General features: G+C 43.1%; 1 protein-coding gene across 1 annotated transcript in view; it reads left to right on the forward strand.

Annotated features, from left to right (window-relative positions):
- Positions 1–87: 87 nt before the first annotated feature.
- Positions 88–16,349, forward strand: part of LOC101342312 (transmembrane protein 185A) — a 43,265-nt gene continuing 27,003 nt past the window's right edge. Inside the window, exon 1 of the mRNA XM_004391120.3 lies at positions 88–218. Within this exon, the coding sequence (XP_004391177.1) occupies positions 181–218 (38 nt within the window). The 5' untranslated portion in view covers positions 88–180. The remainder of the gene's footprint in view (positions 219–16,349) is intronic.

Genomic DNA, 16,349 nt, shown 5'->3' on the forward strand with positions numbered 1-16,349 from the left:
GGCGCATGCGCGCCGCCCTACGGAAGCCTGGCCGGCGGGGCGCGGCGAGGCGTCGGCTCGGGTTTCTGGGGCGGCGGCTGCGGGGACGAGGCTCTGCTGGCAACATGAACCCGCTGTAACGCGCAGGCTGCGCGGCGGGGCGGGGGTGGAGGCGCCGGCGCCGCGGTGAAGTTCTCCGCCATGAACCTGAGGGGCCTCTTCCAGGACTTCAACCCGAGGTGAGGCGGCGCCGCCCGCTCGGGCTCGGGGAGGCGAGGCGGGCGAGATGCTGCAGCCGCGGCGGACGGCCCCGGGCCCGGGCCGCCTGTGGGTGCAGCGGGTGTCCTAGAAGCAAGTCGGTCTCCCTCCCCCGCCCCGCCGAGCGGAACCTCTGGGCCACGGCCCGAGGCGCCTGGCCCGAGCCCTGAGGTGCCGAAGGGCGCCCACCCGGCTGAGCTCTCCTTCCCTCATCGTCTTCACAACTTCCACCTCTTGGTTCCACTTCTCCCCTCCTGCCCTCCGCTCTCACGCCAGGCCCGCTCACTTGACCCAGCACCCCTACCCCGCAGCCCAGCTGTTTCCTCCCGTTCCTCGCAGCCCTGGAGGGTTTCCTGGAATTGATGCCCATCCCTCACTTTTTTGCTTCTTTGTTGAATTGATGGCTGACACGTTGTTGAACCCTTGAAGTTGGTGTCAGGATATTATAAGACCTTACATAATGCCTTTGCATGTGAACCTGCTAATTTTCCATACGCATTTTCGAATCTGGCTTCACTCGGAGTTTATTTGCAAGAAGTCGATATTGCTGTCCTTATTTCCCAGGTAGGGAATCCCCAGTGGACAGCGAGGAAAGAACACTGACTAAGGAATTCATGTGCCACCAGTCCTGTAACTTGCTGTCTGTCCTTCCCCCTGGCTGTGAGCTCCCTGAAGCAGAGACCGGCTCTTGCTCGTTTCACTGTCCCCAACACCTTCCGCCCTGTCGGGCACAGATAAGCAGCTCCTTTGGACAGGCAGCACGTTGTACTCCTCTTTCTTATACTTCTTTGTACTCCTGTATTGGTTTGTGTGCTTTATAAGTAAAATGTGGAACTAAACTGAGCCAGAAAACCTGGATTTGAGACTTGGCCATATGTAACTGGGCGATTCTCTTCCCTTCTTTTAAAAAAGAAAGAGGTTGAACTCTCTGTTCTCTTAGGTATCTATGCAGGAAGTTTCTGTTTCCCTTATTTGCTAGTGGGAAGCCATGCACTCAGTAAACATTTACTGAGCACCTTTTGTATGCAAGGCCCTGTGCTAGCTGTTTCAAATGCTGGGAGGTTGTAGCTTGGGGGTGGAGAACTCATTTTAAAAAACCCCTTGCCATAGATTCCGACTCACTCACCGGGGTGGAGAAGGGAATGCAAATAGATTATGAGTACTGTGCAGTACTGCTCTGTGGGAGCCCAGTGTAGACCACTAACTTGGCTGCTTGTTGGAAATGAAAGGAAGTCTTGTGTGTGCGTGCTGGGAGGTACAGACTAACATTTTAAGCTATGAGCCACAATGACTTCCCAGGTACCAATGATCATGAAGATGGCACAGGACTGGTAACATTTCATTCTGTTATACATAAGATCGCCATGAGTCGGAGTCAACCCTAAGGCGACTAACAACAACAACAAAGGTGCGCTTTTTCCTCTTTGAGCACTTACAAGAGTTCATATTCTAGTCTGGGATGCCAGTGTCCCTACTATAGTATAGTCGATATCGTTGTTGCCCTTGAAGGCACCCTGCAAAGAGGAGCTTATTTAGATTAGGTAACAGAACTAACTGTAGAGCTGTCTTCTGCTGCTCCCAGGGGTGAGGCTTGGTCTGTGGGGGTAGCCCACTTGGTGCTGGAGTTGGGGTTGGAGGAGCCTTGTGTGTCTTCATTGTTTGTGGAGGGTGATGAGAAAGATAAGTAAAAGCTGAATTGTTTTGTGTCCTTGGGCAACTTACTGACCTGTCTATCTGTTCAGTGAGTCTAATCTCAGCAGGAGTGTGAGGCTGAATTAATGATTGATTGCAAAGTGCTTTACAAATAGAAAGTTCCATGACTTGTTTGCAAGGTGATAGATACTCAGAAGCCACAGGGAACTGCCTGAATAAGTGATCTAACAGGCTAACAGTTGCCAAAGCATATTAGTGCTGCACAGATAATAGCCTTAACCATTTTTTCCTTTAGCTTTTTTCCCAAAGAAAGTAGTATTTAAAAATTACAGTGGAATACCCCCCAAACCAAACCCACTGCTATCCAGTCGATTCCATCTCATAGCAACCCTATAGGACAGAGTAGAACTGCCCCACAGGGTTTCTAAGGCTGTGATCTTTATGGAAGCAGACTGCCACATTTGTTTCCCACAGAGCGGCTGGTGGGTTCAAACTCCTGACCTTTCAGTTAGCAGCCGAGCGCTTAACCACTGTGCCACCAGGGCTCCTTCACAGGGAAATACTAGGTATCTAAACAGATTTATAGTACTCATCAGCATGTTTATCAACACCTTAATTCCACCTGGATTAAAATACATCTCTACTTAAAACGTTCAGGATCTTTTATACTGTGCCATTTTACTGATTCAGTGTTTAGTTGGTGGGAGGGAGCAGTGGTACCTTACAGATATTTCAAGAAGATGACAGTGGTCAGATATTTTTAGCTGATGGTTGTCATGTCTTATGGGCACACCTACCTGTTGTCATTGTTCTTTAGTCTTGTTCTATGCTGAGGAGGGCCTTCCAGACAGCTAGAGAACAAACTGAACGGTATAGACAGGAAGATACCTTGTGCTGGGACCTCAAACCTTGGTGCTGCCTTGCTCCCTGCCTCTTATTCTGAGCCAGTTCAACCTCTGCCTCCTACCACAGGATCTTGGCACATACTGTTCTCTTTGCCAGGAGTGTTTTCCTCTCTTTTCTCCTCCTGGCTTATGGTTATCCTTGAGCTCTCAACTCGCTTGTTTCTTGCTGAGGGAAGCTTTTCTGACTTCCTGACCAGGTCCGCTGCTCCTTGTTTGTACAGTCTTTGTAGTATACTGTATTCCTCCTTTAGAGTACTTATTTGTACCCTCATATTTGTGTGCTTATTTCATTAATGCCAATCTCCTCAACTAAAGTATAAGCTCGGTAAAGCCAGGACCATGACTCTTTGCTCATTATTGTGTCCTCTGCACCTGGCTCAGTAAATGTTTGTTGAATGAATGACTGACTCTTGCTCCCACTTTCAATCACTGCTTTCCTGGTGGTCTGCAGCCTGGTTTTCTTTCCTCTCACCCTCTTTGCTCCTTCAGAATCCAGCCATTCCATCGGAGAGATGAGAAAGACCAAGACACTAAGGCAGAATGTGGCTGCCTTTACTCTGCAGGTTATGTCCACGTCACAGAAATAGTCACTGTCATGGTGTGGTGGGTCCCAAGGCCTGGGAAGTGGCTCCAGATCTCCTTTCCAGCCTACGGCTCTTGGGGAGTCTGGACCTGCTGCTTTATTGCCAAGACTTTCGAAACTGCAGTGACAGAGAATGATTCATGAGTGTCAACACTCAGATGCACATGGCTGCCAGCTGACCTTCTGCCTATTTGCATCTGGCCCCAAACTGGTTGATCATGAACTTCTTTTCATAATTGTGTTTTAGTTACACAGGCTAAGACTTGCTGAAACAGACATGCTGGACCAATTAGCCAGTCATTCCCTACATGCCTCAGGCTTCCTAGCAGCTAGGGGCCCCTGCTCATAGACTAGACAAACTGTTAGAATAATATAGAGTTGGCAGTCTGATTCAGAGGCATAGCTGGGAGGTAGGGGTCTGGGGATAGGTGGCATTAACCTGGCCCCCTTTCCACGTCCCAGTGCCTTGGGCTTTTCTGCTACTTTGGTGGAGTTGCTGGCTCTGAGAAGGCCCTCAGCCCTGCCCGCCTGTGTAGCCCTGCCAGTCCTTCTGAGTTGGTGCAGTGAGCTCCTGGTGGGAGCGGGGCATCCCTCAGGTGCTCGAGTGGAACAGAGGTTGAGAATCACTGCTCAGAAGGCTCCCCTCCTGTGGGTGTGGAGTTTTGATGTCATCAGTAGTGTTTATAAACTTCTAGATGCTTCACCTGCTAAAGCCATTTTGGAGTCTAAGTAATCTTGTCTCTCATTTGAAGTCAGGGAAAACGAATGTGATTGCTGGTAAGAGCTAAAGGCAATTCCCTGACCTTTACCAGTCATTTTCGAAGTATTTATCTTGAAAACATCCATTCATCAGACATTCCCTGAGTCTATTCTGTGTGCCAAGAGATGTGCTGTTGTTGTCGTTAGGTGCTGTCGAGTCGATTTCGACCGTAGCGACCCCATATGACAGAGTAGAGCTGCCCTCTTGGATTTTCTGGGCTGTAATCTTTATGGGAGCAGATCACCAGGTCTTTTCTCCCTTGGAGAAGAAAGATTTCAAACCGCCAACCTTTTGGTTAGCAGCTGAGCACTTAACCGTTGCACCACCAGGGCTCCTAAGAGCTATGCTAGATACTCTAAATAAAAATAAATGGGATCTAGTCCCACCCTCAATGCTTAGACCTAGTGAAAGAAGTAGAAATGTCGAGAGAAATGAGAATTCTGCACAATAGGAGACATTACAGAGACAGGGCCCCCAATCTGTCTGGAGCAGTCAGGGAAGGCTCCACAGTGGAAGGGACTTTTAAATTAGGTCTTGAAGGGTAGTCGTAGGATTTTGTCAGATCAGAGGGCAAGAATGTCTTAAAGGGACAAAGTGTGCAAAGCCACAGGGTCATGAAAGGGCCTGGTATGTTTAGACAGTGGTGAAAAGCTCAGTGTGGTAGGAGCACTGCAGACAACATGTGTCATGTGATTGTAAAATACTGTTCTTAATGTTACGAGTCCCTGGGTGGCACAGATGGTTAAGCACTGGGCTTATAGCTGAAAGGTTGGTGGTTTGAACTCCACCAGAGGCGCCTCAAAAGAAAGGCCTGGCAGTCTGCTTCCAAAAGGTCACAGCCATAAAAACACTATGGAGCACCATTCTACTCTGAAACACATGGGGTTACCATGAGTCGGAATCAACTCGATGGCAACTGGTTATACTTGGTGTTAAACAGTTACTGCAAATATGATTGTATCTGTTATTGTTGTTTAAAAAAAAGCAAGTTCCTAATTCTTCGTTAGTGAGTATATTGTGAGTACTGCCAATGAACTGCTCATCACCCAAATGTCTTTATCTGTTCCTGTGTCATCTCAAACCACCTATAAGGTTATTGTCTTGATTAAAATGAGATTGCTATTAACAATAGCTGTGACTTATTGAGTGCCTACTGTGGAAACCCTGGTGGTGTAGTGGTTAAATGCTACGGCTGCTAACCAAAAAGTCAGCAGTTGAATCCACCAGGTGCTCCTTGGAAACCTTATGGGGCAGTTCTACTCTGTCCTATAGGGTCGCTATGAGTCAGAATCGACTCGACGGCAGTGGGTTTGGTTTTACTATGTGCCAGACACAGTGTAAGTTCTTTGTATCCATTATCTGTAATTTCTACAACAACTCTGTATGTCAGATATTATCCTTATTTTAGAGATGAGGTACCCGAGTGCTAGAGATTGTGACTTCCCCAAAGTCACACAAGAAGTGGCCAAGCCGGGATCCTAACCCAGGTCAGTCTCCTTCCAAAGTCTGTGCTCTTTCCACCATGCCATGCTACCTCCCTAATTTAGTAACCGCCTCTCCCCCAAATGACACAGTAGGTCCAATATACTAAGGAACCTTCCATTTATGAGCTGCAAGTGATTAAACAGAGCAAAGTTTATATCAGAGCTTACATACTCAAATGAGTATTATTGTTCAAAGAAGTTACTTGGGAAAAGGAGAGCATATACCTGTTCCATTGCTCATGCTCCTTGTTACTCATCCGGAATTCCCTTTGGAGTAGTTTACAAACTATATGAGAAAATCAGTCTCATTGCTTTATAATCATATATCATTTTTGAACCAAAATAGTGCCACCTAGTTTAATCACACATCTTATTCACTAAACTTGGCTCTGACTGACTTTTGGCTGTTTCCAAAAATCGACTCTCTTCTCAGTGAAGACTTGGCACCATTTAGGATATTCAGAGGAACAGCCTGCATACTCACTAGGCGATTCCAAGAGGAATGCTCCAAAGATGGTTTGAGCAATGAAGCATCATTGGAATTAGTGTATTGCCTCCCAAGGGGACTGTTTAAAGGAGACAAATCTCATTTGAATGTATGATTTCTGTTTTTTTTTAAAAATCATTTCCATTACTTGATAATTACGTATTTTTCTTGGCTGTGAGTTCTTTGAGGGCTAAGATTTTGAGGTGCTCAATAAATATGTGTGCTGAATGAGTGAATGTTGAGTACACGTAGACATGTACCACTAGAAGATCTTTGTTGTAGAGGAGAGACAGTGGATTGGAAGGGGAGTTTCAGATTACAATAGAGGAGCTTCCTAGGATTCCAGGAGTTGGTTTCCAATATTGAGCTTGGGGATTCTGATTGCCATGCCTGATCATAAGTGACTAGAACTTAAGATCTAAGCCTTGAATTGAACTCGAGAGATATGTTCTTTATAACTGGTGATTTCTACTTTGCCAGCTATGACCCAATATCGAGAAAAATGATTGCTAAAGAAGATTGTTAAAATTGTGTGCAGAACTTTTCTCTTTTATAGTATACCCATTGCCGTTGAGTCGATTCCAACTCATAGCAACCCTATAGGACAGAGTAGAACTGCCCCCTAGTTTCCAAGGAGCGGCTGGTGGATTCGAACTGCCGACTTTTTGGTTAGCAACCGTAATGCTTAACCACTACGCCACCAGGGTTTCCTTTATAATACTAGTAGCAGCTAAAATAGGTAAAATTTGTAATTTACAGAGTGCTTTCACATAGCCATTTCTTATTTCATTGATATATAAGAAATCAGATGAGGAAAGAGACTCAGAGGAGAGTAACTCACCCAAGATCACCCACCTGATAAATGGCAGGTGAGGACTTGAATGCAAATCTTCCCTCTGGCCTGTGCTCTTTCTAGTAGTCCTTTTTAAGCTGTTGTTAATTGCCATCTAGTCTATTCTGACTCATGGTGACCTCATGTGCAGAGTAGGGTTTTCAAGGCTTTAACCTTTCAGAAGCAAATCATCAGGCCTGTCTTCTGAGGTGCCTCTGGGTGGGCTTGAACCGCCAACCTTCCTGCTAGTAGTCAAGCGCATAACCATTTGCGCCACGTGAGGACTCTGTCCTTTTTAAGAGTGATTTGTTTTTATCTGGCTTTTATGCTTTCCTGTATCTAGTGGTTAGGTACTCTTAAACATTTTTCATCTTAATCAAACCAGTTAACATGTCCACTAAAAGACTTAATTTTGTTAAGAAGTTTCTGTTCAGTGTTAGAGGTGCAGTCCCTTTAAGGGTTTGTCAGCGTCAGTTAGCAGTTGGGGCCATTCTTTGAAGTTATACGCAGGGACATGCCCCCCTGGGTAGATAGGGAGAGCAGGGGAAAGGGAGCCAGTTAAGCCAGCAACTCGCACTGGAGCATACTGACGGGGCTAAAAGGAGTCCAGCCGTGTGATTTGATTTGGGGAAAATAGATACTAAAACTTTGACACTCACAGAATCACCTCTTCACTGTGTAGCTTTTTCTTCTTCTTTCTCTTTCCAAAGTGGTGAGAGGGTATTCCAGCTTGAGCAGAAAGCTCCATGTAAGTTTCAGAGCAAACACTAGCTTTATAGTTTGGCCCATGTGACATTTCATAGTGATAGTGTACTAAAATTACAGATTCAGAGGAAAGTGAACTAAATTCATTTTAAGGGCATAATTGGAAAACTGAAACTTAGGAAGTAGTGGTTAATGCCAGAATATCCAGTGGAACCTCCATTAGCTGGTTTGTGGTTATTGTTAGGTGCTGTCCAATTGGCTCTGACTCAGTGATCCTGTGTGCAATGGAACGAAACACTGCCCAGTCCTGCGCCATCCTCACAATTGTTGCTATGTTTGAGCCCATCGTTGCAGCCACTGTGTCAATCCATCTCCTTGAGGGTCTTCCCCTTTTTTGCTGACCTTCTACTTTACCAAGCATGATATCCTTCTCCAGGGACTGATCCCTCCTGACAACATGTCTGAAGTATGTGAGACATAGTCTCATCATCCTTGCTTCCAAGGAGCTTTCTGGCTGTACTTCTTCCAAGACAGATGTGTTCATTCTTCTGGCAGTCCATGGTATATTCAATATTCTTTGCCAACGCCGTAATTCAAAGGCATCAATTCTTCTTCTATCTTCCCTATTCATTGTCCAGCTTTCACATGCATATGAGGCAATTGAAAACACCATGGCTTGAGTCAGGTGCACCTTAGTCTTCAAGGTGACATCTTTGCTTTTCAACACTTTAAAGAGGTTTTTTGCAGCAGATTTTCCCAATGCAATACGTCGTTGATTTCTTGACTGCTGCTTCCATGGATGTTGATTGAGGATCCAAGTAAAATGAAATCCTTGACAACTTCAATCTTTTCTCCCATTTATCATGATGTTGCTCATTGGTCCAATTGTGAGGATTTTTGTTTTATGTTGAGATGCAATCCATACCAAAGGCTGTAGTCTTTGAACTTCATCAGTAAGTGCTTCAAGTGCTCTTCATTTTCAGGAAGCAAGGTTGTGTCATCTGCATAACACAGGTTGTTTATGAGTCTTCCTCCAATCCTGATTCCTCGTTCTTCTTCACATAGTCCAGCTTCTCGGATTATTTGCTCAGCAGACAGATTGAATGGGTATGGTGAAAGGATACAACCCTGATGCACGCTTTTCTTGATTTTAAACCATGCAGTATCCCCTGTTCTGTTCGAACGACTGCCTCTTGGCCTACGTACAGGTTCCTTACGAGCACAATTTAGTGTTCTGGAGTTCCCATTGTTTGCAGTGTTATCTATAATTTGTTATGATCCACACAGTCGAATGCCTTAGCATAGTCAATAAAACACAGGTAAACATATTTCTGGTATTCTCTGCTTTCAGCCAGGATCCATCTGACATCAGCAATGATATCCCTCGTTCCACGTCCTCTTCTGAATCTGGCTTGAATTTCTGGCAGTTCCCTGTTGATGTACTGCTGTAACCACTTTTGAATGATCTTCAGCATAATTTTACTTGTGTGTGATATTAATGATATAGTTTGATAATTTCCACATTCTGTTGGGTCACCTTTCTTTGGAATGGGCACAAATACGGATCTCTTCCAGTCAGTTGGCCAGGCAGCTGTCTTCCAAATTTCTTGACATAGATGAGTGAGCACCTGTAGCACTGCATCTGTTCTTTGCAACATCTCAATTGGTATTCCATCAATTCCTGGAGTCTTGTTTTTTGCCAATACCTTCACTGTGGCTTGGACTTCTTCCTTCAGTACCATCGGTCCTAATCATATGCTACATCCTGAAATGGTTGAACGTTGACCAGTTCTTTTTGTGGAGACTTATAAAGCAAAGTCTGTTTTTATACTTGGGCTTTGATCTGAATGTTTCTTGGAGAAGTAACTCAAAGTAGTTTAGGTACCCAGGGCTTTGACCATGAGGTTTTTGGGAGTTTTTTTGTGTGTTTTTAATTAATTCTTTGTAACTGTGTTCTTACTGCCTCATATTATCTTATTGCTAATCATGCTTGGTATTTAATATGCAGTCATCTTTTTGGACTTGGCTCCAAAATGTATTGGTATAGTTGAGATCTTATTCCTTCTTCTTCCAGTTTAAAAAAAAGTATAAATTGCATCTTTAAAAATTGCTGATTGTATTAACTTGTTGTTTATTGATCAAGTTTGTAGTTTGTTCATTTTTTCAAAGAACCAGTTATTGATGTTTTTTAAAAGCTCCATTTTTGTATCTGTATTTCTGCTTTTAGTTTTAGTATTTCCATATTTTGGCTTCTTATTCTGTTTCTTTTTTAAATTTCTTCTTTAGAAACTCAGCTCACTCACTAGTGTTCCTTTTGCTTCTTTTTTTTCCCTGTCTTTTTCTTTCTGCTTATATTTAAACTTTTGCAGCTGATACATTTTCTGAGTTTTCCTTTAGCAGCAGCCCAGGCATTTTGATGTTTTAGTTATATGTTAGTAGTATTTTAAATACTCTGTAATAGTGTTCTGTTTCATCCTTGATTTAGTCATCATTTAAGGAAGGAAGCTAACAATTAGCGAGCATTACGTGCTTGGTGCCATGTCCTGCAGTAAGTGCTTTCTGGTAGATTATTTAATCCTTACTTCGGCACAGTCTGGTAGAGGTAATATTAACTGCATTTCGCCCGTGAGGAACCTGAGGCTCAAATAAAGTCACGCAAATAATCTCTTTAAGTCTGCTACACTGCTTAACGAATGAGTATTGAAAAAGATCCTTGTGGTTAGGCAATTTTCAGTGTGTTCTGTCAGTTTATTGTGAATTGGGTAGACTTTCCTGCCTCCAGTCTCTCCCCATTACAATCACCTTATACACTCATGCATCTTATGTCACTCTCTGGCTAAGAAAATATTCAGTGACTCCCTGTTGCCTCCAATGCCCTTTCTCCCCCAAGATTTACAGAACGTATTCTGTGTGTTCCAGTCTCCTGGGATATGACAGACTGTCTCACACTTTAAAAAAATCTTATCCCCTTTGGAGTTCCCTATTCCCAACCTGCTGCTCAGATCCCACCTATCTTCCCAGCTCTCCCAGGGAAGTTAATCTTTCAAGTCCTCCAGTTTTCCATAATACATAGGTGGGTGTTAGCTGCTGTATTGTTGACTCCAATGCATGGCAACCTTATGTACAACAGAACAAAACGTTGCCTGGTTCTGCATCATCCTTACATTTGCAAGCGTGTTCAAGTCCATTGTTGTGGCTGTTACACCAATCCATCTTACTGAGGGTCTTCCACACCCTCGCTGGCCCTCTACTTCACCAACATGATGTCCTCCTCTAGTGATTGATCCCTCCTCAAGACGTGTCCAAAGTAATCGAGTTGGACAGTGTTCTGTTGTGATCCATAAGGTTTTCATTGGCTAATTTTTGGAAGTAGATCTCCAGGCCTTTCTTCCTACTCTTTCTTAGCTTGGAAGCTCTGCTGAAACCTGTCCACCATGGGTGACCCTGCTGGTATTTGAAATCCCTGTGGCATAGCTTCCAGCATCATAGCAGTACGCAGGCCAGCACAGTATGACAAACTGACAGACGAGTGGTAGGCAATAAATCAGTTGCTTGTTGATAGATCATCCCTTTTTACTACTCCTAGTCTTTGAGCATCTTGTGGGTAGAGACTGTTTCTTTCTCATCTTGATATACCCCACACATTACAGGCATTCAAACAATTTTTTAAATTTTAAATTAGATTTGTGCTTATTGTATTGGTGCCCCCTGATCCTTTTTTCTCCCTGAAGAGATCCATATGCATGTAAAGAAAGTGTATTTTCTTGTCCTGCTATTTAATTCAGTCTAATCATTCTGTTTTTGTCTACTCTAGTGTCTATTTCCATAGTTTTCTTAGGAACTTTGTCTGCTTAGTCTGTCATGATTTACTGTGGTATTAAACTGATTCTCTTGTCCTCACCCAGCCTGGTAAATCTGTCATCTCCTTTCTTATAGCTGGTTTGACTTTTGACATTGGTTTCAAGTGTGATTCTGGAATGCAACAGATTTAGATTTTATTTTGTAATCTAGCGAACTTTTCATAGGGCTGTGGTAGGGGTACTAATGCCCCACCCCCCCCGCAAAATAACAGAATGTCCACATCCTGATCCTTGGAACTTGTGAGCATGTTACGTGGCAGAGGAAATTAAGGTAGCAGATGGAATTAAGGTTGCTAATCAGTTGACCTTAAATTAGGGGTATTATCCTGGATTCTGTGGGTGGGCCTAGTGTAGTCTCCAGGATCTTTACATGTGGGAGAGGGAGGCAGAGTGATTTGATGTGAGAAGGACTCAACTTTCCATTGCTGGCTTGAAGATGGAGGAAGGGGCCATGAGATAAGGAATGTAGGTGGACTCTAAAACTGGAAAAGGCAAGGAAACAGATTCTCCCCTCAAGCCTCCAGAAGGAACCAGCCCTGCTGACACCTTGACTTTAGTCCAGTGAGACCCTTACAAACTTCTGACCTCCAAAACTGTAAGGTAATAAATTTATGGATTTTTTAAGCCACTAAGTTTGTGGTGGAGCCCTGGTGGCATAGTGGTTAAGAGCTCGGCTGCTAACTGAAAGAGTAGTAGATTGATTCCACCAGCTACTCCTTAGAAACTCTATGGGGGCAGTTCTACTCTGTCCTGTAGGGTTGTTATGAGTCGGAATTGACTCAGCAGCCACGGGTTTGGTTTTGGAAATTTGTGGTAATTGTGTATGCAGTAGGAAACTAATAAGGCATTTCGGTCCGATTATATTTTTCCAATCCCAGTATTTGAATTATAAAGTGTATTTTTGTACTGTGTGTCCTTAAATTCATCTTGTTTCCTTTTCATTTTTCGTGTAATAAATACAAAACTCTCAATTTCCCTTTAAATTACGTCAGAAGGTAACTGTGAAACAATCATTTTTTCAACATTTTAAGCATTTTGATATGTCTATTTTCATTATTTTTACTATCCTTTTTGTAAATAAGAAAACTGTCTTCCAGGGTGGTAATGAATTTACTTTACAGGGTTTAGTCTCCCTTCCCAACCTCATCTAGTGTTTTGTTTATAGTCTTATACTCCTTTAGAAAAGCTTTCACCTCTGTGTATTATCTAATTTATCTATGAATCCTATGTTTATCATTATCCTTGCATTTGTTAATGTTCTTCTTCACTTATTTCTTTTACATATTTTTATCTGTTTTCAAATCCCTTGTTTCTGGTAATGATATTTGTAGCTGTGGGCTTTGGTTGGTAAGTTCGTTCTGATTCTCTAGATTTTGCAATATTCCCCTCCTGCTCTCAGACTAAGTCATCTGGGCTGGGTAAAAAAAACCCAAACCCAAACCCACTACCGTGGATTCAATTCCGACCCATAGAGACCCTCTAGGACAGAGTAGAACTGCCTCATAGGGTTTCCAAGGCTGTAATCTTTACAGAAGCAGACTGCCACATCTTTCTCCCATGGAGTGGCTGGTGGGTTTGAACCACCGACCTTTCAGTTAGCAGCCGAGCGCTTTAACCACTGTGCCACCAGGGCTCCTTAACTTGTGGTAATAACTCCCTTTGTATTAGCTTGTGAATTTCCCACCCTACCCCAAGCCCTTTTTTCTCAGTAGTCTAAGGAATGAAGTCGTTCTTATCTTGGTATCTTTCAGTGCTAGTGTTCTTTTTCTTTGTGGGAGCTTTAATAATAACAACTAACCTGTATTTAGTGCAGCGGTTATCACACTTGTCCACAGACCCCTGGGGGACCTTGAGACCCTTTCCAGGCATCTGCAAGGTCAAAACCATTTTCATAATGACACCAAGACCATAGTGGCCTTTTTCTCTGTTGACAATTGGCACTGCTGGTACAAAAGCAACGGTGGGGAAACCTGCTGGCACCTGAGCACGAATCAGGGCGGTGGCACCAAACGGTAGTAGTAGTCATTGGATTCTTCACTGCCACACACTTCCAGGTAAAAATAAAATGCTAGTTTCTCTTAAGAATGCCCTTGATAAAGCAGAAAAAAATTGTAATTTTATTAGCTCTTGACCCTTTCGTGCACATCTTTTTTAATATTCTGTGTGATGAAATGGAAAGAATGCCTAAAGGCCTTCTGCTGTCTGCTGAAGCACAGTGGTTGACTCAAGGAAAACCACTTGTGTGGCTGAGTTGCAAGCTGAACTAGCTGCTTTTTCATGGAACACCGTTTTTACTTGGAGGAACAACTAACAGGCAAACTATGTTATTGGAATTAGAATATTTGGCAGACATCTTTTTTTTATCTACAAATGTCTTATTATCTTATTATGTATTTTTTTTATTGGGCTTTAGGTGAAAGTTCACAGCTCAAGTTAATTTCTCATACAAAAATTTATATACATATCATTATGTGACATTAGTTGCAATCCCTTTAATGTGACAGCACACTCCCGCTTTCCACCCCTGGGTTTCTTGTGTCCATTCAACCAGTTCCTGTCCCTTCCTGCCTTCTTGTTCTGCCTCCAGACAGGAGCTGCCCATTTGGTCTTGTATATCTGGTTGAACTAAGAAACACACTCTTCATGAGTATTACTTTATGTTTATAGTCCAGTCTAATCTTTGTCTGAACAGTGGGCTTTGGGAGTGGTTTTAGTTCTGGGTTAACAGAGCATCTGGGGGCCATGGCTTCGGGGTTTCCTCCAGTCTTAGACCATTAAGTCTTGGCAGACATACTTGAAAAGGGAAGATAAACCTACCACATCAAGGAAAACAACTACTCAAATTGTAACATTTGAGCTTTGAAGTGAAAATCAGAATTTTTGAAAACTTGTATCTACCACCATGAGCTTGACAGCCTCCCAATACTTAAAGTATTTCCGATGAGATGGGTGGTGATATTAACTAATGTCGTTTTTTAGATTGTATATTGAAATCTGTCAGCACTTGAAAGATCTTCATAACTCAGCGAACCAGTATTTTCCATTTGACCTACATGACACTACATAAGCATGCAAGTATAAAAGACTCATTCAGAGTACAAGAGAGGCCATTGGGTTTTAATGTAGCAGAGTACAGAAAGTTCATTGATAGGCTTTCAGATTCCACATTGTTGTTAACTTTTAAGAAACTACCACTTGTTGAGTTTCAGTGTCCTTTCGGAGAAGAATATTCACAATTATCCGAAAGAGCTATTAAAATACTCAGTTCTTTTCTAACTGCATATCTCTGTGAGGCTGGATTTTCTTTATATACTTGAACCAAAACAATGTATTGCAACAAATTTAATGCAGATTTAAGTATTAGAATATAGTTGTCTCCTATGAAGCCAGACATTTAAAAAATTTGCAAACCTGTAAAACAATGCCATTTTTCTCACTAAATTTTTATTGATTTTGGAAAGTAGTTTTTTCATAAAAGTTATTTATTTTAGCATGTAATGTGTTTATTGTTATTTTTAAATAAGTTAATAAATATGTTTAAAATACCAGTTTTAATATCTGTTATGGATTGAATTATCTCCCCCAAAAAGATATGTTGAAGTCCTAACCCCTGATGCCTGTGAACTTGACCTTGGTTGGAAATAGAGGGTCTTTGAAGGTATTATCAGTTAAACTAACATGAGGTCATACTAGAGTAGGGTGGCTCCTAATACAGTATGAGTGATGCCCTTATAAAAAGAGAAGAGACACAGACACAGAGAGAAGATGGCCATGTGACGATGGAGGCAGAGATTAGAGTAATGCATTGTCGGCAACCACCAGCATCCAGGAAGAGACAAGGAAGGATCTTCCCTTAGAACTTTCAGAGAGAGCATGGCCCTACTGACACCCTGAATTTGGACGTCAAGCCTCCAAAACTGTGAGAATAAATTTCTGTTGTCTTAAGCTACCCTGTCTGTGGTACTTTGCTATGGCAGCCCTAGGAAACGAAGACATACCTGATACAGTAAATATCAATAGGTATAGCCCATAGAAACAGAAGCTCTTTGGGGTCCTCAGTAATTCTTAAGAATGTAAAGGAATCTTGCTACTAAAAATTTTGAGACTCGCCTATTTAGTGCTTTATATAAAGTACTTTACATATTCAGTATCTTATATTCACAACCAGCATATGAGGTAGATATTATTATCCTGCAGCGCAGTGCAGTGAATTGCTTTAATATGGCTCTTTTAGCCATCGTCTTGTGACTCCCACAAAATGATTGAGTGGGACTATGCAAATGAGCTGCTTGTGGCCCACCAAGGGGGTTGGACAGTTTTTGCTAATGCAGCTAAGGTGCATGGATCCCTTGCGGGGCGAGGGGGAGATACAGATAAGGTATGTGGAACCCTTGTTTTGCCAGGCTTAAAAAGAACCAATTCCAGAGTGAGGGAGGGGACCTCGCTACCATCAAGAAGAAGAGCTGGGAGCGGAGTGTGTCCTTTGGACCCAGGATCCCTGTGCTGAAAATCTCCTAGACCCAGGAGACAGAGAGAGAGCTGTAACACTAAAGATGGCATGAGATGACAGCAGCACAGGACCAGCAGACTAGGCTCACTGACCCATGGAGTGAGAGAGCTGAGCATCTTCAGGAAGAGTTGCGTGCCTCCAGCCACTTAGCAGTGGAGCTAAAGAGCTTTGTAACGCTTGCCCCAGCAGGGCAGAGGCCAGGCCAAGGGCCGAGCATGAGGACTAAGGGCTGAGAGCCGAGAGCGAGGGCTGAGGGCTGAGAAGAAGCTGTCATGATTGAAGGACTGTATCCTGAGTTGTTCCTGTTACTTTCAAGTTGATTCTGATCCTGAA

This window comes from Trichechus manatus, unplaced genomic scaffold, assembly GCF_000243295.1.
Source record: "Trichechus manatus latirostris isolate Lorelei unplaced genomic scaffold, TriManLat1.0 scaffold00567, whole genome shotgun sequence".
Taxonomy (NCBI): domain Eukaryota; kingdom Metazoa; phylum Chordata; class Mammalia; order Sirenia; family Trichechidae; genus Trichechus; species Trichechus manatus.